This window comes from Amblyomma mixtum, chromosome 8, assembly GCF_055824585.1.
Source record: "Amblyomma mixtum isolate Tamu chromosome 8, ASM5582458v1, whole genome shotgun sequence".
Classification (NCBI taxonomy): domain Eukaryota; kingdom Metazoa; phylum Arthropoda; class Arachnida; order Ixodida; family Ixodidae; genus Amblyomma; species Amblyomma mixtum.
In genome coordinates, this window is record NC_143019.1 from 85,703,421 (window position 1) to 85,726,914 (window position 23,494).

The 23,494-nt window shown below is 46.8% G+C and overlaps 1 protein-coding gene across 5 annotated transcripts in view; it reads left to right on the forward strand.

Moving 5' to 3' along the window:
* LOC149333281 (cytochrome P450 2U1-like) overlaps window positions 1–23,494 on the forward strand; it is a 92,986-nt gene that overhangs the window by 20,794 nt on the left and 48,698 nt on the right. For 4 of the 5 annotated variants that reach the window (XM_089558630.1, XM_089558631.1, XM_089558633.1 and 1 more), the window contains 4 exons: window positions 8,374–8,678; window positions 11,023–11,138; window positions 15,778–16,036; window positions 19,842–20,032. In XM_089558630.1, coding sequence (XP_089414756.1) covers window positions 8,374–8,678; window positions 11,023–11,138; window positions 15,778–16,036; window positions 19,842–20,032 — 871 coding nt within the window. Of the gene's footprint in view, window positions 1–8,373; window positions 8,679–11,022; window positions 11,139–15,777; window positions 16,037–16,649; window positions 17,479–19,841; window positions 20,033–23,494 lie in introns of those variants that run through there. The other variant, XM_089558632.1, reaches the window with a different exon arrangement.

A 23,494-nucleotide genomic window follows, 5' to 3' on the forward strand; every position in this document is an offset into this window, starting at 1 on the left:
AGATGTGCACTGCACAGCGCGTCTGTGCTTTGCAGTTTAACACGAGGCATGATCGGCTGCGGCGATAACACAGTGCTCTCGTGCAGTGGCCAGCGAAGCTGATCTGTTCGCGCCGTCCTGGGTTCGACACCAGTCACGGCAAAATTGATATTTATTTCTGCATGGGCTGTTACTAACCTAGGGTTTGCCAAGGTCACCCACAAAGTCAACCTTCCCACAAACTCGGTGAACCGGTTGGACGTCGTGATACAGTGCTCTCGCACTAAAATTATCCAGCATCAGCTGCAGCGTCGACCGTTTGAAGCGTCACAGCGGGAGCGGCCGGAGCAACCAGCCGCTCTGGCAACCTAGGCAGGCCACCTAGATCCGGTCATAATTTTTCAATGTTTCTATAGTCATGAAACGACTCAGTAACGCTCTTTCAAGGCTTCATATCTTGACCACGCCTCCCAGGAAGCGCCGCTAGGAGTTCAGTGAGGGCAAAAACCGGAGCAACTTATCCAAAGAGCCCAAGTAGCCGCTGAAACGCGCGCGCGATACACCGAGGAAGTATTGAAACTTTGCGGCATTGGCAACCGGCTGATGCTAGAAGAAGACGAGGTAGAGTACCTTCTCAAAGGGATTGCTGAGGACGTGTATGACTTCCTTATTTAACGAGACACCCTTGCTACGGTTGCAGATGTCAGCAAGCAATGCCTTGCATTTGAGGCGCTTAAAGCACGCCGGATAGCGCCCATATTGGGCCGCGTTTCCAATGTGACGTCCGTCGCCAGCAAAAACACCCCCGATACAGAAGAGATCCCTTCTATAGTCAGGAGGATTTACGCGACGAGTTGGCTGCTCAGATGCCACGTACAAATGTTCTAAAAAAGACAGCATTCGACCGAAAATTATGTTTTTGTGGGACAGAATTGGTACGATTTGTGGAATTGGGACTGAAACTTTAGTTCCCGTTGGCCTGTGCTCAGATTCAGTTGTTCTTGGTGACGAGTGGCACAGTACAGAATGCCGCGCATGACGGTATTTGCGCTGTGCGGTGGAACACTAGACATAAGTGCCGGTGAAATTGGTTTGAGGCCAAACATTATCCCCGCGCTAGTGGATAATATGTCCCAGTATTAGGAAGGAGTTCTCTTCTCCTTGAAGGAAGAGGTGTTGCTGCCTGCAATGACGGCAGCACTTGTGCCTGGGAACTCAACCGAAAATTTCGTGAGCATACACTTGTATAGATGATTCGCAGACACTATAGTCGTTGTTGTGTCGTCAAAAATGGGTTTGGCAGGACCCGCTTAGCCAGGCGGGAATGGGACAGCGCGCCGCCCGCCTTCCGTTGAGCTGCCAGGAAATCGAGTCTGCGCGTGCTTGGCAGGCGTGCTGGGGCCGTCGTCGTCTTCTGCGGCCGGACCATGATGGCACGTTATAGCCCCCCCCCCCCCCCCCCTCTCTAGCGTTGAAGCCATCAGCGAATTGTGAATGAGGAAAAGCGGATACTGCTGGCACAGATCATACGCCGTGAAGTCGATGAGTGGCCGTCCATTGTCCGTCGCATTTAATTCAACATTAGAAAGAGCGTCCGCCACTATCTTGGACTTGCCGCTGACGTGACCAATGTAGCAGCTAAAATCGGAGATGTAGGCGAACTTCCTGATTTCGCGAGGAGCATAGGAGATACTGCTTGATACCAGGGCGGACGCCAGAAGTTAGTGGTCAGTAAGGATATGAAAGGTGCATCCCCAGAGAAAATGACGGAAGTGCTTCACTGCTCAATATATTCCTAGCAGCTCTCGACCGAAGGTGCTGTAGCGGTGCTCAGAGGGCGCAAGCTTCTTGGACAAGAAGGCGATTGGCTGGCAAACACTGGCGACGAACTGTCGCAAGACCGTGCGCACAGCAGTGTCTGATGCGTCGACAATGACGGACGTGTGCGCGTCACATTTGGGATGAACCAGGCGCGTCGCGCCGGCAATGGCTGATTTGATGCAGCTGAACGCGCGGTCAGCGGTATCGGTCCAAGCAACAAGAGCCGTCGGCTTGTTGTCACTCGAGAGAAGGTCATGGAGAGGCTGCAGTATTGCGGCACAGCGAGGACTGAGGCGCCTGTAATAGGTAGCGAGGCCAAGAAATTCGCGCAGTTGCCTGGTGGTCGTGGGCCGAGGAAACTGACTGATAGCGGTGACACGCGCCGGTAACGGGCGAATGCCAAAGGTGTTGACTTCATGGCCGAGAAAGTCCAACTCTGCAATGCCGAACTCGATTTTCGGTCCGTTGACCACAGGACTATAGCGGCAGAGTCTTGTGAGCATTTGACACAGGCGGAGCTTGTGGGCCTCTGACGTAGGGCTGAAGACAAGAATGTCGTCAAGATAGGCAAAGCAGCACGTCAAACCGCGTAGGACTTGGTCAACAAAGCGCTGAAAAGTCTTGGCCGCATTGCGAAGACATGAAGGCATCCTGAGATATTAAAACATGCCAAAAGGCGTAATAATAACGGCCTTCGGGTTATCCGAGGGCTCGACAGGAATGTGCTCATAAGCTTTCACAATATCGACCTTGCTGAAGATCGTGCAGGCATGAAGGGCCGATGTAAAATCCTGGATGGGGCGAATCGGGTAGGGGTCGGGGACTGTGGCCTTGCTCCGAGCCTTGTTGAGCGACCTTGTTGACCGTTGAACGGCCTTGTTGTGGACTGGCCGGACTTTTTGGGCCCCATGTGGAAGGGCGAGGCCCAAGGATTCGAGGAGGGACGTGTGAAGCCAAGCTCGAGCATATGCTCAAATTCTTGTTTGGCAACAACGAGGCGATCTGGTGTGAAACGATGAGTGCGAGCAAACACGGGAGGTCCAGTGGTCATAGTATGATGAGTCACACTGTGAGCGCCCGGTGCTTGACGGATACTCGGCAAGTACGCTGGACCAAGGGTCAGGAACGGAGCTGTGAGCCAGGAGGAACAAGAGTGGTGGATCGCGGCAAGAGACGCCTTGGACGACTAGGCTCGTTTCAGAATCTAGGATGCGGTTTTGCCACATGTCAACTAGGAGATTGTAGTGGCATAGAAAGTCGGCACCGATGATTGGCGAGCGCAAGTCCGCGATGACATATACCAAGCGAAAGGTACGGTGGAGCCCGAGGTAAAGGGTCACCGACTTCAGGCCGTATGTCCGTATGTGTGGATCTGTTGAGTGCGGTCAGGGGAGCAGAGTCTGACGGACGGCGTCGCTCAGCCAACGGCGGCTGAAGAACGCAGATCTCGGCACCAGTGTCGATGAGGTAGCGAACTTTCGTTACACGGCCAGTGACATGGAAGAGGTGGCGGGATCGCGGGCCGAGAACACCGGTCGTCTTCAGTGTCTGGCCGGACCGTTCCCCGCGAAGGAACAGGGCTAGCGGCAGTGGCGTGTGCGAGAGCCGTAGCGGCGGTGGAACCAGCGAATAGTAAAGGAGGGCGGGGAACGCTTCTAAGGAGTACTGGGGCTGATACTACGGGGTGGAGAAGAGGAATTTGGCCGGCGAGTACGAAAGGCTGCAATCTCAGCTGTAAGCCGCGGCACCTGCTGGGTTAGCCTCTCATTAGCCGCAGTTAGGCGGGCATAGCAATCTTCAGTAGCAGCGCTGGGTAGCTGAGGAGCAAGAGGGTGATGAATTGTTGCAACGGAGAGAAGACCGACGTCCATGATCTTATCTGCCAGCGTAGCCAGGGATTCCAGGGTCATAGACGAAGACACGCTCAGGATCATGCGCACATGCGGGGGAAGCGCTGCAGGAAGAGTTCCCGCAGGCGAGTGCTGTCGTGCGAATTAGCCAAGTCTCCAGCCAGGGCGGTCATTCGACGCAATAGCTCGGTAGGCTTGCGATCTGCGAGCTTTTCTGAAGTAAGGAGCTGCTGAAGATGACGTGGCTCCGTTTCAGAAGTTCGCCGGATGAGCGTCGCTTTGTGATGATCGTAAGGACGATCGGCTGGCGGAGAGCGGAGGAGGTTGCGAACAACCGCAGCAGTAGTGGGCATGAGAGCATCAATGACGTAGAAGAACATGGTCGCCTGCGAAGTTACGTGGTGACGGCGGAACAAGGCCTCGGCGGTGAGGAACGTTCCGAGACCGATGACCAGAAGTCAGGGAGCTTCAGGGCGGAGACCGTGGACTGATGAGGTGGCGGCGTGAGAGGCGACTTAGACAGAACATGAGCGGAGGGATCCATCGCCATGGCTTTCACGATGGAAGGTAGGCGGGGTCTCGAGCTCTGAGCGGTGGTAGGCTTAGTGAAGCGCCTGATGCAAGCGCAGGGCGGAAGCAGAGAAAGAAAATGCTAAGTCCGGAGTGACCATATCATATTTCTCCTGTGCTGATTTTCGATATGGTTATTGGCAAATTCCTCTGCATCGTTCCCACAGTGAGAAGAGAGTCTTTGTATCTCAGGTGGTTTGTACGATTTAATGTGATGCCATTTGGATTATGCGATGCTCCCACAAAGTTCAAGAGATTTATGGACCCTGTCCTTCATGGGTTAAATTGGGAAATCTGCATGGGTTACATGCATGATGTCATCATTTTCGGAAAGACCTTTCAAGAGCACAAAGAAAGAATCTTTATTGTTCTCAAATGCATCAGCACAGCGGGACTGCATTTTAACTCAATGATCAGCCATTTTGAGGACCGCGAAACTCTAGTCTTGGCTTCCTCGTCAACGAGGATAGTATCACGGCGGGCCCGCAGGGGATCGCCGCAGCAAGGAATTTCGAAACTCCACGCACCCTGAAAAGCCTTCGGAGCTTCCTCGGACTCTTTTATTTTCGTCGCTTCATTGCTGGCTCTGCGCAGATTTTGCATAAGGATTCGCAATCTGCGTGGGCAACCGAGTGTGAATCCTTATTCGATCTGCTAAAATCTTCTCACACTTCAGCACCGCTCTTGTGGTACTTCAACCCTTCTGCTCAGACGCAGATTCACACTGACGCCAGTGGCGTTGGTCTTAGGGCAGCGCTTGTCCAGCTGCACAGTGGGGCTGAGTACGTTGCTGCCTATGTCAGCCGCACCTTGCCAAAATGTGAGCGCAACTGCACTGTCAGCGATTTGAAGTGCATCACCGTTGTGTTCGCTGTGCACATGTTCCGACCATACCTGCATGGATGCCACTTCACTATTTTCACAGACCGTCAATCTCTATGCTGGCTAATCGGACTTCTCGATCCATCTGGTCGTCTGGCGCGCTGGGCACTGCGCCTACAAGAATAGAACTTTGCCATTTCCTAGGAAAGTGGGCGCCGTCATAGTGATGCAGACTGCTTGGCGCGCCACCTATTGCCGGCCTTGGTGAAAGATGAAACGCTTTCGAAGGGTGTTTAGCCTCGTCCCAGCCGTCATTCCCCAGCATGGCGACCTTTAAGCGAGAGAAACATAGCGGCCTCTCATTGCAGCCCATTATAAAAGAGTCAGTAGGACAATTAGATTCAATGTCATTTATTATCCAAGACAGTACTCTGTTCAAGAAGAGGTACTCCGTCGGCGGTGCTTATTCTCCAGTAACTTTCCAGGAGTAACTTATTCTCCAGGAAACATTGTCTGGCTTTCGACACAGTCCCGCAGGAGAGGATTATATCAGAACTTTCTGTGTAACTACGATAACCCCTTCGTTGTGTTAAACCGACTCAATGACGCAAATTGCGTCATCGCCAAGGCGACGAAGGATGAACGCCGTTCCCGCAAGATAAAAGTCGTTCATGTGGCCCGCTTGTATGGAGTTTTTTGTATTTGTATGGAGTAATTCTCATTTTTTATTGTGGTTAATTGTATTATTAGTCAAGATTAATGAATCAAATACACAAGCAGCGAAGATAATCGAAGAATTACTATGAGGAGGTTATAGAACGCTCCGAAAAACATCCGACTGAACAGCTTTCGTTATATACAGTGTCATGTAAAGGACTGAGGCTCAAATGTAGCCCTTCATTCGAACGCCTAGGCTTTTTCAGTCTTCATCGTCGTCTTCACCAGCTGCATTACTCACTTCCTCCTCATCGTCGCTACCGTTTTACACTCGACCATGACTGCGGACCTTAAAAAACACAAGCAGCGCCACACAGCACGTTGTCGGTTGTCCCCGATGAGTCCCTTCTTTAAACGCGACACATGCACAGGGAAGTTGTACGTTCTAGGACTGTCGGAGCCCCCTACGCGTGTCCGCTAAGCGTGCGGTGGTGATCACATGATTTTGAGAGAGCGGCGTGTAGGCGCGTCATGGGAATACTTCGATTCACCAGTTTAGTTTGGGCATTGCTGAATGGCATGAAGCTCATAGGGGCGGGGGTTATACACCCAACACACATGATCTACACCAGTGAAATCAAACAACGTCGAGAACCTGGATCTTGCCCCCTTGTAGCAGAACGCATGTGAAGGTATGACCTTGCGAATTGTCTCTAAAACGGTAATAGCATCAACAACAGCTTCGTCAAAGTTAAAAGAGGTAGTGGGTTAAAAATGACAAAATATTCATCAAAAAGTGGAAATCCCGTTTAACAGGTGTCCGGTTTAAATGCGCACAACAGCTGCTAAATGGGTGAAACGAAGTATTGCCATGACGTGCTTACACACCGCTCTCTCAAAATAATGCGATCACTGTGTGCAGGTTGGCTTTGACAAGTAGCTTCAGTGATTGAACGCTGGCTATTCCTGCCTCGTGATGACCGCTGCTTGTGAAGCTTTGCTGCAGAAGATTAAACTGGCTTCGCGCGGCGATCTACCAAGCAGGCAGTGAGATAAAAAGCCCCTGGCGGTAATTCCGTACATGCACAAAATAGCGCACAACATAAAGAAAATAAGGGGCCGTTATGGATTGAATGTGGTGTTTGCAGCGCCATGTAATCTTGGAAAGATTTGCTTCACCATGAGCAAACGACCCTTCAAGGTGCGCTATCAAGCATATGCAGCGTTATACGAAATGTAGGTTTCAGATTATCTTCAAGATAAAGCTCCGGTGTGGGCGTGTCAACATTGGGAAGATTTGCCGTTGTTTTAATGAGAGAGTGAGCGAGCACAAACGGACAATAAAAGCAACGAAAGACTGAACCTCCCTTATCAATGCAGAGATTGGAAAGTCTGCGGACCGGTGCTAGAGGAGGCAAAGTTTTTCGGCAAAGGCGGAGAGCGATTTGAAAGGGAAGTTATCGAAACATTTTACATACAGAAAGGTGGGCTCAGGTGGATAAGCACTTTGTCAGTTCAACTTTGCGACCGGGCACTGGATTTTTTAGATGGGCATGTGTAGATCATGCCATTTCATCTTGTTATCGTCTTCATAAAATTTTTCATGCGTTGTCATGTGAGTAGCAATTCACTTTCTTTTATGCATAAATATAATCTTGCTCTGTACATATATTTTTTATTTCTTCTTAGCTAGTACTTGCTATGATAACGCACTGATGGTGATAATGTACTCGCGTATAAAGGTGGTGTTTTCCGCAGTAACCTCAATTGGTAGTAGTAGGCACTCTCTCTGTCTACGTGTCTTCCTGTGTTTGTTCTTTTGCGCCATTCTAAATTTTATGTGGATTGCAAATGCACACGAACGCACACAGCCGCAAAAAGGGCGGAAACATACGTGACACACACACACACGCACGCACGCACGCACGCACGCACGCGCGCACACACACACACACACACACACACACACACACACACACACACACACACACACACACACACACACACGCACGCACGCACGCACGCGCGCGCACGCACACCTAAACGATTTTTGATCATTGCATTTTTCAGATCAAAAGCTTTTTTGCGGCATTGTAGTATTAGGATTGCGAGACGTCATGTTAACATCATGTTACTAATAGTGTCATTGACTAAATTATAATATTGTTTCATCGAAGTGTTAGTGATAGAACTGTGTATGAAATTAGAGATTGGTAGCGGGCAGTTAGTACCAGCCATATCTGTTTTTAGAACTTCGAAATCGCGATTGCCTTCACCGCAGCGGCTCAGGAAATTTGAGTCGTTGCACGCGCCGATAGAAAACCGCGCTAAACCTCTCTCCAGACGGTGCTGCTTTGCTCCCCTCTATTAACCACTTGGCTGCATGATGTGGGCAGTGAAGCGATTATCACGTGGTACTTCGCACGGAGTCTTGCAATTTGTCCCACGTCGCACTGAGCATAAAGAGCTAAAGCGAGGTTGATGGCAAAGTACGCGCGCCACTAATTCGCCGCAACTAGATTGCGACCACATTGAATAGTGTCTCATTGAAATTGTGTGGGGATAGACGTTGGGAAAACCACTGCCAATGAGGCCGTAGAAGAGTCATCACGCGGGGGTGCACTTTATATTATTTATGACATGGATTCTATTATATTTGCTGCCCATACCCCAGGATGAGTTGCGTCATCTGTCACAGCGAATCGCAGCAAGCAAGGAAGCGCCGCTCTTGATGGATCAATACTTCTTGGACAGCTTCGTGAACACCACGGCCGCGCTCTTGTACGGTGCACATATGACCAGAGACAGCACCGAGAGCTGGCAGCTGAGAAGCGTTATCAGGAGAGTACACCAAGTTATTCAAAATGGGCTGCAATACCAGTTCTGGCCGCGCCTGTTGGTGAAACTGTGCACGATCTTGCCGTTTACATGGAACGGTAAAATGAGAGTGGCGATGAAGGAGCTAGAAGACTTCACAGTGTAAGCAAACGAATTTTTCTGTTCGCTCTAGTAAGAGTTTGAAGTTTAGGAAAATCTAGACGCTGTGGACGCAAATATATAAGTACCCCGGAAAACCTAGAGAAGCGTCTGCAGTTTTGCACGGCTTCTACCTAGTGATGCAAAGCTATCGATAGTACTATCGATACTATCGATAGTTGAGTCACTATCGAAATATCGATAGTCTTTTTTACCATCGATATTACTATCGATAGTACTATCGATAGTTATTGCTATCGATAGTACTATTGATAATTCTGTTGATAGTACTATGGATAGCCGTGTCAATACTGCTACTTATTTATAGTACTATCGTGTCTATAAAATCAACCACGCGCACTCACTGCATCCTAAACTTGGCTTCCTGTGTGTGTGGTATGGAGGTGATGGTCTGAGCAACGACAGGACTCGCCCCTTTTCGCGCCCAACGCAATAGCCTTACCATCGACAGTTTGACTATCGATAGTCTATCGATAGTAGCAATATCAACAGTTTTTTTACACTATCGATAGTTTCAAAAATGCTATCGATACTATCGATAGTCAATTTTTCGATAGTTTTGCATCACTACTTCTACCCCGTGCTGCGTAGCGCTGGAAACAAAAAAAAAACTGCTCGAATCCAGCATTTTCGATACATACTACTGATTAAATAGGGTCGTCGTGTATGGTCTGAAGTAAAGAAGCATGTCATAGATAGAAGCTTTCACCTGGAGGGAAGAATGGCGTATAGGTAACAGACTTTAACGTCCCGAAACGAAAAAGGTTATGGGGAAAGAAGTAGTGAGGTGCTCTAGGTTTTTTCTTCCGCTAGGAGTCTTTAACATGAACTGCAATCGCAAAGTGCACGAGCTTCCAGAATTTCTACTCCATAAAAATGGGAGTGCCGCAGCTGGGATAGAACTGGCCTCTTCTGGATCAGCAGCCGAGCACCATGACGACAGTGCTACCGTGGTAACCGGAGCTAGGAGGAAGAGCCCGCCATGATAATCGCCCCTCTGGCGCAGATACTTTACAAATTACAAGTATAAAATATGCCCATATAATTAGGTGGCCCTAGCTCATAACGTCCAAAGATAATGCCATTTGCTGATTTGCAGAAAAGCTTAGAATCTGTGAAATGTAGAGTTTATAATGCTTGACTAGCGTTAATAATTAAGAGAGATGGGATAGTTGGTATTGTGTCATCCTAGAAAAAAAAATAGTACAAAAGGTTCTCCATTCATGGATTTCATGGACAATTTTTTGAGAGATCACTTTTTCATCGTAAGGCTCAATAAGCAGCAGGAAAGGCAACTCTAATACGGTAATAAAGAAGAGATGTGCCGCTGTGTCTAAAAAAACTCGTATGATATGCAGCGGCAGCACGGGTTATTAGCCTTCGAAGCGCTTACCAATACCTGTACAGTTTCCCGACTTTGGAGCAACATTTCTAAACAGCCGTATACGCTTGCATACTAGCGGCTGCGGCACCATGCACTATACTATGCAAGTGCATTACCTGTTTACCTCCCGCCAACATCAATTTCCACAATTACCATCCTCCTGTTGTTCAAATTTCTCATTAAAGTATACGTTTAGGCTTAGTAATGCGGAATCTACTGCGTACGGATTAGTCTGCTGGTCCTCTAGATTTGCCTATTTCTTTCGTTATATTTTTGTACTTTAACCATTCGCATCCCCTTTGTAATGCCCTCCTGTTCCTGAAGGTATTTAAATAAATAAATAATTTGAATAAGCAGGATAGCAGTTTTTTATTCAATCCATCGCACCAAACTGCGAGTGATAACTTCAAGGCTAACACAATGAAACAATCTGCAAGGCTGATGAACAGTGATATTCACCAGGTAGTGCCAGTGAATTGCACTAGCGGACCTTTGTGGGCCTTATGCGCTTGAGAAGTTGTTTATTAATTAAAATAGCTAAATGTCGAGATGATTATGTTTGTATAGACACTGCCTTTATAATGTATCAAATAGAGCGGCTTGAATACTAACATAATTCCATAAATACGTTCCATGGAACCCTGCAGAATTCTGATGCATCTTCCTAAAGTTCCATTCTTTAAAGGGCGAGCATCTAAGCATTCCTTTTAATTTGCTCGAAGCAACCGTTTTTTCTTCACTGCATGCTTTTAAATCGCGTGGATTTGTCACTTATGCATGAATTAGTAACAGAAACGTTCTGTCGATGCCATAGCGCTTTCTGTGTTTTGAATCCTACGACTAATTTTATTAGTAGTTTTAATTTCCAAACAATTCGGGTAGTGGGACAAATTACTGGTTTGGCTCGATCGATTTCCATACGTATGAATGTTGTGTTCGCAGGAAGCAGATCAAAGATCACCTGAAATCCACATCTGAAAAGCCGGATCGTGAATTTATTGAAACTTACTTGAACAAGGCAGAGGAAGAAAAAGGTGATCCGAACACGGCGTTTCAATGTAAGCTTTCTTATTCGTGTTTGTTTGTGGCCCACAACTTAATTCAATTCCTACAGGAGCGATACGCTTTCGAGACAAAATAATGAGAATTTCTGCAGTTGAAGTGTTCTTATTCTGCCAGCTGCGGTGGGTCAGTGGCTTTGTCGTCCGCCTGCTGTCCCCGAGCAGGCTGGTGTCCCCGCACTGGTCGCATTTCAGTGAAAGGGAAATGCTATAGGCCCGTGTACTGTGCGATTTCAGTGTAGGTTAAAGAACCTGAGGTGGTGGAAATTTTCCCGAGCTCTCCATTACGGCATATTACATGGTCTGAGTCACTTTGGGACGTTAAACTGCAGTTAACCTATAGCCGTCACACAAAGTCCTACCCCGGCGTCGTGTAACCGTGGTGCGTGAAAATTGCCAGGTGCCCAAAGGTGCACCCTCCGGAGAGCACTCTGGCATCCTCCAGGTCCGGAATGTGTACCCTTTCGGAGCACCCCCACGTAACTGTACTCCCGGACCTGTACCGGCTACCCTCCAGGCCCGCAAGTCTGCTGATCCGCTGCTATCTACCGCGATTCTACACTCATGCAGGCGCACACCCCAGCTTCTTCGCAGAAGGTGGGTACCTGGAACTGCCATCGCAGACGAGGTCCGCGCTAAGCATTCGGTGCAGTAGTCAGAGTGTGGAAAGAATCAGCGCTATGGAAATGCCGCCTCTGGGTGTGGGTTGCAATTAATGGCTACGATCGCCGAAGGCTTTGATATAACGGTAGGATAATTTTATGTTGCTTATTCGCTAGGGTAGCCGTTGCACCATAACCTGAGTGCTGCCAGTTTGCAATAGCTGACGCTGGGCAGCCTAGGCAGGTGTGGACGAGAGAGCATGCATCTCTTCGCTTGAGAGACGTGGGATTCTTAGGGAGGCGTCACATATCGTCCACAAACACATTGCCAGCATTACGTCAAGCAGCATAACGACAGGGTACACGCGTTCGTGTCCGCAATGTGTGGTGTGCTTTTTATTTAGCATTCTATATTTGCCCACTAGCAAAATACACAGCTTAAGCTGCAACAAAAGGGCACTACGAAATAGGGCTGATGTTCTCATTTATTTTCGGGTCATACTTAATTTGTTTTCACTCATAGTTAGTGTTCACTTATTTCCACTTGACGATTTCTTGGCGGAATGGAAGACAGCTTTTTGAAATCAGGTTTCACCCGAGCGAAATGATATTCCCTCTTCCTGGCGGGCATACATATTCTTGATTTATGATTTTTTTTAGATTTTGTTCTTGCCGTACACTTTGTTGTATCTATTTCGATCATATTCCAAGTATATACTCATGAATATTTTTACTGGAGAGTTACAGCGTTCTGCGGAGAGACCATGTACGATTACAAAATTCTTGTTTGTTTTTTTTTTTGTTTAAGGCAGTTTAACGTCCCATAGTGACTCAGGCTATGAGGAACGCCGTAGTGAAGGGCTCCGGTGAATTTGACCAACTGTGGTTCTTTAATGTTCACTAACATCGCAGACTATGCACGGGCCTCTAGCATTTCGCCACCATGGAAATGCGGCCGACGCGGCCGGGATCGAACCCACCTCTTTCAGGTCATAACCAGTGAGCCACTGCGGTGGTTGATTACTCTGTCAGCGAGATAGCTGGAAGAGCGCATCTCGAGCTCTGTTAATGTTTGGGAAGATACTATAACCTCGCAGCCAATGTGGGAAAGGAGACCGTTGCAGGTTTATGGTCTCCACGTAATAGCACCGAAATTTCTACCACATTTATGACTGCCTCGTCGTAGCGCATCATGTTATTGGAGACTGGTGTGATTCATGAAACATAGCAGTTATTGCTGGCCTCCATAGCACTAAACCATTCGTGAGGTTATTTTCTTGCGAAAGCAACACTACGTGAGTCGCTGAGACATTTGGCGGAGCTGAGGCATAGCCATATTTTGCACGCGCGATGAGCAGTGTCATCACACGGCGCAAACCAGGAGACCCTGGCGGAAGAAGCTGCGAGCAGTCAAGACCTCTTTGCGTGCATCGAATCGCGGAGGTCCAGGCCCCCGTCACCAAGGCCTGCGTGCCAGCGACAGGGAGCAGCGGGCCTCCTTTTCTGGCTGAAAATCAAGTTGATGTCGTCATCATCATCGCTTGGCGCGCCGCCGCCGTCGCTTCGCGGGTGACTCAGAAGTGCCGTCGACGCACTAGCCAGTTGCGCATGCGCAGTAGAGGCGCAAGGCTAGCGTGCCGGGGCCGCCCCCGCTGCCGGGCGATCTCCATCGCCTCTGTCTCTTTCCTCGTTGCTCTCGCAATCCTCCAGGTTTAACCATAGCTAGACCACTGCCAATTATTTTGCAATAGTAACCGCTATTCATCTTGTTATCATAGCGCTGCTATTGAGCATCGATAAAATGTTATTAAAATAGCAGCGCTGCTATTGATCAGCTTATCTTGCAAGCCTTATGAGATACACACCATCGCACATGAATGTTCCATTGCTTTTGTAAGTGCTTTTTAGCTTCATTCTAACACATTTTCTGTATTATTTTATGTAGTTCTTATGGTTGATTGTAATTGGAAATGTTTTCATGTTTTGTTCTATTTGTTTTTGGATGAGACATGCCGTTTCATTGCGCCTATGATGCTGTCAAGTGTATAGGGGGGCCTCCGGCTTTGTCAAGCTGTCGCTTGTGACAGCTTTTACTGCGGGGCTCCCGCGCCATGTATTCATTAGGCGCAAATAAACCATTATTATTATTATTATTATTATTATTAGTAGTAGTAGTATTGTACTCTTTATTCTATGATGCCCCTTTAGGAGGATGTTGCTTTTCTTCAACATGAAGACGGGGAAAACGACCCCAGCCCGAAAGCTACTCTGCAAAACCTCGACTACTATGTTTTGCTTTCTCTAGCGCTTGAGGATCAGTGGGGTTTGTGTTCTGCCATTATTGCATCCTCGACGGGCAAAGCCAGGGCTTATGCCTTCTGCCTGCGTAATGACACTTGTTCCCATGATGTTACATCCATGTTTGGCACGCTTGAGCCCTACGACGGCCATTACAAAAGGGTTGCCAAGATCCTCGAAGCTGAGTGCTGGAGACAAGTTGGATTCTTCAATGCTTGGCTTCAAAACTTCTGTTTACAGCAGTGTGGTCTTGGATCAGCACGATAGAGGTGATGGCTCGAACTCCAACGCAATACTCAGCAGTCTACTCAATTTCTTTGGGAAGGTTTTTGGCGTCAACTCCCAAACAGAAAGAAAAAAAAAGGGACATTGTTCCGGTTACCTACGTCGGCGCGCCTCCGTCCATGAAAGAGTGTAAAGTGTTTTTCAATATGGTCCCAAGTGCAGCTTTGACCCTATGCTAGACAAGTGCGACCTTCTAGCGCCTGTACACACGATGATTGGCAAGGCACTAGTTGGAGATATTGCTGCCTTCTTGAGAATGCTGGAAGCCTGCAAAAGAATATCACTAAGAAGTCTGGCAGCTCCAAAGACCTAGATGAATAGGCCAGTCATTTTCGGGAACACGATCTTGCTCTTGTCCAGTACGACCTTTCCGAGGAAAATACAACAAACGTGGTGGGAAAGAACTTCCAGGCCGTCACTCAGGCGCCTTCTAAGTTTAAGAGCAAGGCAATTGCTCTTTAAAAGGAACTAAGCTTGCAGACGCTGAAAAAACAGGAGTAAGGAAGCAAATGTGATGCACTCAACATCGTCTTTGCGCCAAGGAGCCATAGTATTGCCTGTCCGTTGAGGGCGATTTTAACAGAGAGGGGAAGTTGGCAGGGCCAAGTCAGCAGGTTTCTGCGAACCCATGTGAAAAACATAAAGCCAGAAGACCCTTTCAAAATTGTCGGACCTAACCACTTGGTTGAAGTACCGCCTAGGGTTGACGCCTGCCTCTGCACCGTCCTGTTTTTAAGTTTTGCTCCTTACGGTGTACCACCAACTGGTCTAGAACTACGTCCTTCTACGCTCGAATATTACACTCTTCAGCCAAAGCTTCATTGCTAAAGTAGATGATTCGTCAGAAATAGCAGTTCAGCGCAACGGGGGCAAACTAAACAATGTGTAAGAATTTTTGGCGTGCCAAACAAGAGTAATAAATTTTATTATCAACATGTACGACTGATGCTTAACGTTTCTGCACCTACATGTTCACGGCGAGAGTTAATAAAACAAAGGCCTAATCGTTGTTAGCCGCCGCCGTGGCCCCGTGGTTATCGTGTTCGCCTGCTGGCCCGAAAGACGCCGGTTCGATTCCGGCTCGGCGGTAGCATTTCGATGGAGGCGAAATGCTAGAGGCCCATGTACTGTGCGATTCAGTGCTTGTCAAATAATCCAGGAAGTCCTAATTTCCGGAGCCATTCACTACACAGTCTTTCATAGCCCGAGTCGCTTTTGAACGTTAAACTCTGTAAAGTAATGCCAAACCTAATCGTTGGTACCTGTTATTAAGGTTTTACCCAGCTTCCGAAAAAAATCACTTTTTCTCCTTTGAATTTTCCAGAATGAGTCGAGATTGCTTTTGAATGCAAGACACCTTCAACTCCGAGGTCGCGTTTGCAGATGGTTCACTAGACGACTCCGCTAAACTAGTTTTGGTTGGTATAATGTGGTGTCTCACCTCTTTGCAGACCGGTATCTGGTGGGGATTATCGATGGCTTAATTCTTGGCGGCATTTTCGGCACGACCCGCTCTATGGTGGCGCACATGGTTATGTGCGCGGCCCACCGATATGGAATTCAAGACAGAGTGCATCGAGAAATTGACGAAGTAATAGGTCCCAGCAGAACACCGAGGTGGGAAGACCAGAAAAGAATGCCGTTCACAATGGCCTGCATATGGGAGATGGAACGATGGAATAAGATCGCCGGTGTTGGCATGCCACGCACGTGAGTATAGCCCAAGTTCTATCCTGACTCTTAGGAGTACCTCGCTGTGCACGAGTAGGAACCTAGAGAAAAGACCACGAAAGAAATTGTGTGAAGCATTGCGAGCAATGATATGCTTGGTGTGACATTTCGAATATCTGCATATATTGCAGCGTAGATTGGAGTGCAAAGCCTTAGGAACAGGATAACGATTTGCCAACAAATCAAGAGAAAAACAAAGATCAAGCAAGTGATGTAATTGCATGAAGAATTGAGCAGACATAGTAATAATTAAGTCTGCATGAGAGTAGATGGCAGAAGGTTTTAAACTCGCGACATGTTAGTGAAATACTCGTAGAAAGCGGTCAGACCTGGCGCAAGGCTGGTTCATTTGAAGATCAGTGATTTAGCTTTTTACTCCTGCAGCCAGCTCCATACGATGGTTGTAATGAAAAAATCAAGCACGGCATAAACACGGGTAATTGCCAGAAGCGCGAGAATTAGGTTTCATTGGTTATACATCCTGAAGAACAGTGGTGCACTTTTGAGGAACACCAAAACCGAATGAGTGCGCAAAGTACAGCGCGAACTGGCAATTGATTTTTAATGAAGCAGGATTCTTTTTTTTTTGCAGGTGGCACCTATGTGCCTCTTGTCGGACACAAAAGATCAAAGGAAAAAAACAGCAGAAGAAATGGAAACGAGAAACAATGCAGGCAGGTCTACAAAGCGGAACAAATATCTCGGTAGCCTAAGCAATTCCACTTCTTTTGCTGTCAGCCACGACGAGACGTCGCTGATGCACGTGGCTGCGCCTAGTGATTTGATTTCGAAGGCTTCGGCTATTTCCATTTCTGTTTTCTTGCTTGAATGGAAGGAAAAACTGTTCTTTCAAACAGTGGCATGCATTTTTCGCATCGGTTAGAACGTGACAAGAAGAGGCCAACTCTCCTGGATGAGTGACGGATGGATAGTTATTGGCATGCTAACGAAGCCTTTTGTTTATGGAGCGGTAGTATTGTTCAACGTACTTAATTTCTCAAGACAGCGCTATGCAGGATACAACAGCTGTGTCACATTCAGCATTCTTGCTCTGCATTTTTTACGGTAGAGGTTTACGGCAATCGCTGAGACAAATGCATGCGACTGTCGGAAAGAACCTCTCTCTTATCGTATTCAAACACTAAAACTAGAATGAAAATAGTCGAAGGCCTTGAAATAAAATCAGCAGGGGCTGACAAGTGCACCAGCATTGTGCCGTTGTCGCCGTAAGCCAAAGGAATGGAATTGTTTAGGCTATCGAGATGAGTTTCGTTGTGTAGACCTTCTGGCTTTGTAACTCAATTTTTTGGTTCTGTTTTATCTTTCCTTGATCATTTTTGGGACCTGCCGGTGACACATGTGCAGCCTGTGTCAGAAAAATGGATCTTTCTCTGTTAAAAATCATTTCTCTGTTAGCGCTCTGTGATGTGTCCTAGTTCTGTTGTGCTCTTCGTTAAAACTGTAGGGCGGTACTTGAAGGCGCAATTACCGATTCAGGATAAGAATATAACTATTTTTAAACACCTCTCAGCGCGATGTGGCTGCATAAGTTTGAAGGAGTGGAGCGGAAGCCCATTACTTATGGGCGAGGTGAGACTTTGTCACGAAATAATCTAAAAAAAAACGGGTTCTTAGCTATTACCGTGGCTTGATTATTCCTCGCGACTAAGTAATAAGTATACTTCTAGCAAAGGACGCTTTATGGTGTACATTCTACTTTCAATTGGAGATTGGCTTTGCTAACTAGATAATATTTAAAATATAGTTCTCGCACGAGTACGAGGACGAGATAGGCATAAGTTCATGTGTACATACTAAATAGTAGACACTACATCACATTGTCGCCAGTCCTTCGTCTCCTCGTCTTTTTGTGCGTCTACTTGTAGCGCCAGGTCTTCTTCAAAAATTCAGAAGCAACCAGCACGGCAACATACGTTACTGAAGAAGTGAAAACCAATCATGGCAGCTTACAGGTGACTTCAATACCTCAATAGGCACTCTATAATCATCCCCAAAAATCCTTTGAAAATAGGCGCATGAAGATATAACTATTTCTCTCTCCAGTCTCCGCTCCAGCGCCGCTGTGATTACGAAGAAAAACATAGTTGAGGTAAAAGGCAAAGTGATGCCTTTCAGCAAATGATAACAACTGAGATCATACGATTTCATTTTCTTTGTAGGTACCGGTAAACTCTGAATACTCCCCAGAAATAAAATAATCGCTCAGAAATTTATGAAGGTCCGCAGCAAAATGTACATGAAAGTGGGCAACACAGTTTTCAATACTCAGAAAGTGTAAAAATTACACGCTTAACAGATAATAATGAAACCACCGGTTCGCTGCACATGCTCACTATAGATGTTTGCGGCACGTGTTTACTGCACATGTTCACTATCCATCCGAAACTCTACCAACAAAGTTAAATCTCTAGAACTCAAAATTTCCCAATTGGACCAAATAATCGCGCAATATAATACCCAACTATCTCAATACATTTGAAGAACCAAGCCAAGGTAATAGCCCATAACGCATCACGATGCACATTCTACACCTACGAGCACCCTGCATCAGTTCAGAACACGCTAGAAAATAGTGTGCAATTCTCTGCATCAGGCAGAGTTGTTTTATCATATTTATTGACTAGTGTCGGCGAACTGTATTCCTTAATTCAAGCTTGTACTTGGAGCGGAAATTTTGAAATAAACATAACGAATGGCTCCTGACGAACTAACTTGCTTTTCTTTGCTATGATAAGAGAGTTTCGGCTATAGAGTATGAGGCACAAAGGAGTGCCAGTTTAACAAGGGGTAATGTGCAGTTTGAATTACCCCCTATTTTCAAACTGTAATTGTTGTGATTGCTGTAGCACCAGCGTTCAATACATACGGTAATTTATTTTTTTTTGTATTACGGACGCTAGGAATCAAAACAGACTTTTTCGGTATGCTGCGCACAAGTATTGAGCGCAGCATACCTAAAAAGATGTCATAGTAGCGCTGCACACCTTGAATACTATGTGAGGCATGCCATCCCCCAAGAAAAACGTTACAAAAGTAAGTTGATATGCAAATGAGTCTCGTAATGAACTTCAAACGAGGAGCACGTGAAAACGTTTCGTCATCCGAATATTTCGTTAAAACATGTATTGTTCCCACTAATATCGGAGGGAAGTAACCACTGCTGTCCCGAAATTGTGGCACCTGCTTATTTTGTCTTTGAAGCTTCAGTGACCGGCGGATATAATTTTTATTCCACGGTGCAATATGCAAGTTGCGTTGGAGCCCCGGTGCCGCCGGGTAACCACCGGCGTTGAGGTGGTTGTAAGCTTTCCCCTGGCCTGGTGCGTGGTCATTCGGGGCGAACTGCTTGAAATATAGGCGCGTGTAAAAAAACACCTTGTCCCTTGGCGTTCTTTACACAGTGCTCTTCTTTCGCCATTTAACCCCGCATAATCATCATCATTATGAGTAACCTGTCACGTGGACAGGTTACTCATTCTCGGAGTAGTCATTCTAGGGTGCATTTGAATTTTCATTTGATTTGAACAAAGTCGCTTACAGTAAAATACAAATTATATTCGTAAAAACATTGTAATGGCATTCTCTGTTTTAAATGCGTAAATAAAGTAACCATTGCTTTACGTCTTGAGTTTGGTGGCAATGTATAAATAGCGTGGGGCTTCCTAAACCATTTTTTGGATGTCTAAAATAGCGCAGAGTTCTTCAGTGCTCATTCTTCTACGTATCTTACAAGTTTTTCGGAATTCCATTTCTTCGGTGGCAGAAGTAGCCATGATCTGTCAGTGGACAACTTCTTCATACCGAAAGGCACTGTGGTGTTTTTCAACCTTTGGGCCGTGAACAACAATCCTTCAGTGTGGAAAAACCCCCACCTTTTTGACCCAACTCGATATCTGACGGAGGACGGGACTCTCATCCGCAAGAAGCCAGAGGACCATGTCGCATTTTCCGTAGGTGAGTAAAGTATTGGTGCGACAGTTAAGGCACAGCACTGTGTAGAGTCCTTCATCATAAGCTTAGAGCAGCCATGAAGAAATCGCGGCGAGCTTGAAGGTTGTGTTCGCAGATATATACCATATACAAAAGGAAAAATAAGCAGAAAAGATGACCGCTGCAGCACCTCTTGTATTGTAGTTGAAGCATGGATAAACAACCCCAGTCAATAGCGAAAAGATCAGAACCTAGGATGATCATATACGCGTAAGTAGTCAAATATGACCCAAACAGTTAGGTACTTATAAAAAGATCGTGCACATTAAGGCATTGTCAGAAATATTTAATCTCCGCAGAAACTGCGGTGAGAAAATGAAACTTCTTGAGTTAAGCAGGGCTAATTTACGGACTAGTATGTTGTAATATTTTTAAGACCAATCCTGAGCTTTCGGTATGAAATCATATCTGTTCTTAAGCTGACGCAAATGTAGTGGCTGGTCGTGATTCAGGCCGGACAATGGGAAAAGTTGAAGAGAAGGCTCTTTGCAGACAACATTTCGGAAAGAAATAGCAAGCTATTCAACTTACACATGCGACAATCGGGTAACAATGGTGAGCCCATCTAAGAACAAAGGACAACAACATTTGCTGTTCGTGACTCTACACATTGACGCTAAAACATTAATAGGAATAGCATACTTGTGGCAAAGGAAGTATTTGGAAACACTTGTGGCTGTCTTTACAAGCCACAGTCGCTGAAGAATCCCAAATCGAAGCTAATCTTTTGTCTCGAGTGAGCTGGGCGTGCCTGACATGTGCATCGTACGCATTTTGGACGCGCACTGCGGCGCACTGAACGTTATCCTGCATTGCTTCAGCCCAGTGGCTTGGCGGGGCGCCTGCAGGCTTATTTGTTTTGAGGGCACTTGTATGGTGTATCCGTACTCCCGGGGTCTGAGTGGTGTGTGTCTGTGAGTCCCCTTTGAATAGTAAGTGTAAACGGCTCACGGGGCTAGTGAGCACTTCACTCACGCCGTGAGACGGCGAGAGCGTCCACCTGCAATTTTAGGCAGATATACGCCTTTCCTTTTTTCAAGGCGAGTGGAAGGTTTAGACCATTAATTTTCAAGAATATAACTGCGCATAACTGGCCCGCTGGGTCAGTGGACGCCTTAATCACGCTTTTAGGTATGCGGCGGTGGTGTGTCCACCTACAAAAAAAAGTAATTTCCCATAATATTTCGTCCATAGCAATGCTAAGCCGGTGTAGCCAGTCAGTTTATTTTCGGTTTCCCAGCAAACCTACTCGTATGCACCTTACATGGACGGCCATGGTGAAGAAAGTAGGGTCGTCACACCCCGTCATCACTCCGGTACTTTGACGTGCACAAGTAGAACGTGCGCGTCTTACTGGTTTTCCGCATTTCTCTAAAAATTCCCGTTTATACGCCGCAGCAAAAGTCGACCAAATCGCACTTGAAGCGTACGCATATAATTACAAGCGAACGCGCGCAGGGAGACCGTGGTACTACAACTATGTGGCTCCTCAAACACCAGCACTGCCCAAAGGAAAGGGCGAGTACCTTTACTTTCTCCGTGGTCTTTCCACTGGCGTGCCGCTCAATTCGTGGCAATAAAGGTTTCGAAATTATCGGATGTTATCCGGTATCTTGTAAAATAGCAACAGTATGAGTTGGGGAATATGCACTTCTACAGTCACCGCCCCTTTGCTAATGGGAGACATGTGGCCTTAACATGCGGTAATTTAACAGAAGCTGTTCGTTGTAGTTCGTTAGAGGCGCTGCACTACTATCATTCTACTGACTCATGGACACCATTAATTGTTTGCTTTCCTTCAGTCACCATCTGTAGGTCAAAGAATAGCCCGGATTTCATCGAATTTTGTAAAGGTTTCTCAGGAATGCAAAGAACGCGGTCTTTGACTGTGTTTTTTCCCTAAACTGTTTTTGAGGAAGAAGTTTTGAGGTCAAGGTCTTTACTATTGGCATTGGCAGCGGCGGTCTAGATCTTTCGCTTCAAAATACTATGCCTGTGGAACCCGTGTAACACACAGTTTTCACAATTAATTGACGTCCCTCAACATCTTACCTGGTGCTCTATGATCACAAAAATGAACAAGGGAGGGGAAAACCTCAGGTTGCGTGAGCCAACGTTTCGACAAGGGGACTTGTCTTCGTCTGGGCAAAGCGTTCATCATTGGCAGGGATTAAATAGGGCCTTCGCTCCGAGGAGGAAGGCCCCGGGGGTGGGGAAGGAAAGTGGTGTGACAGGGGATATGTGTCAGGAAGGGGAGGGAGGTGAATCTTGATTCTTTAAGCTGCAATAGTGGAAAAACTTATATCCAGGGGTTGTGTAATGAACAAAGGCTTTGAAGGGGCTGCGACGGGGGGTTGGCGTGGATGGACCTGAAAAACTCAGATAAGAGGATCAGTCAGCGTGGTACAGGGAAATGAGAACAAGGAAAACAAAATAGGCTGACGCAGGAAGGAGAAAGAAAAAGGGGGGGGAGGGGTATTTCCAAGGAAGGAGAAGGCGGGGGGGGGGGGGTGGCGGGGGGAATGGCCCGAGTTCAGAGAAAGCCAAAAGGTGGGGGCGGAGGGAGTAACAGGAATGTCATGAATTCCGAGAACTGGTAGTAGAGGATTAGGAGAAAGGAAAAAAAAAGAAAAAGAAAAAAAAGGAGGGGGTGAACAAAGGGAGCGGGTGAGAAGGCCGGAAATATGGTGGAAGATATGACCTGGGAAGGGTGCAAAGAGCGATAGTGTACTCAGAAGTACTTGTATTTGGGCGTGTTGGTTCATAACTCTTCCGGAGGACACAGGGGCGCAACAAAAGACACGGACATAGAAGCAGTCAGGGGCAAGCCCTTGTCCCTGTCTACTTCCACGCCCGTGCCCCCCATCCCGCCCCTGTGTCCTTCTGAAAAGATAATATACTTATGCGAGGTTCTAGGAAATGGTCTGAGCACGTGCAAGACATTTGTTAAGTTAAAATTATGCTAACCCTGGAATGTACCTGAGAGATTCCAGGTTTCCTCTAGACATGTTAATGCCTGTTGGTTGCAGAGTTTTAAATTTGTGGATTAGGAATGCTTCTCTGTATTTTCTGTCCCTAATAGATTTGAAGCCTGACTGAAGAATGAACAATTTGAGTTCGTCGAATTTGTGATGGCGTTGATTAAAATGGGTCGACACTGCCTTCTGTTCATTCCGTGTTGTGTCAGCCCGGTGCCCGTTTAATCTGGCACTCATTGTTTGCCCGGTTTCCCCGATATATTGTTTCTGGCAGAAGGTGCACTGGAGCATGTAGATAATATTGGACGATGTGCAGTCAAAACTAGTCTTTATATCGAAACTGGTGCTATATGATATACTTTCTTCCCTTGTAGTTTTTGGGTCTTATAACTTTGGATTACAGAAATACTGCCTTTATTGTAGCCCTCGTTATCGTTGAAATTCAGCT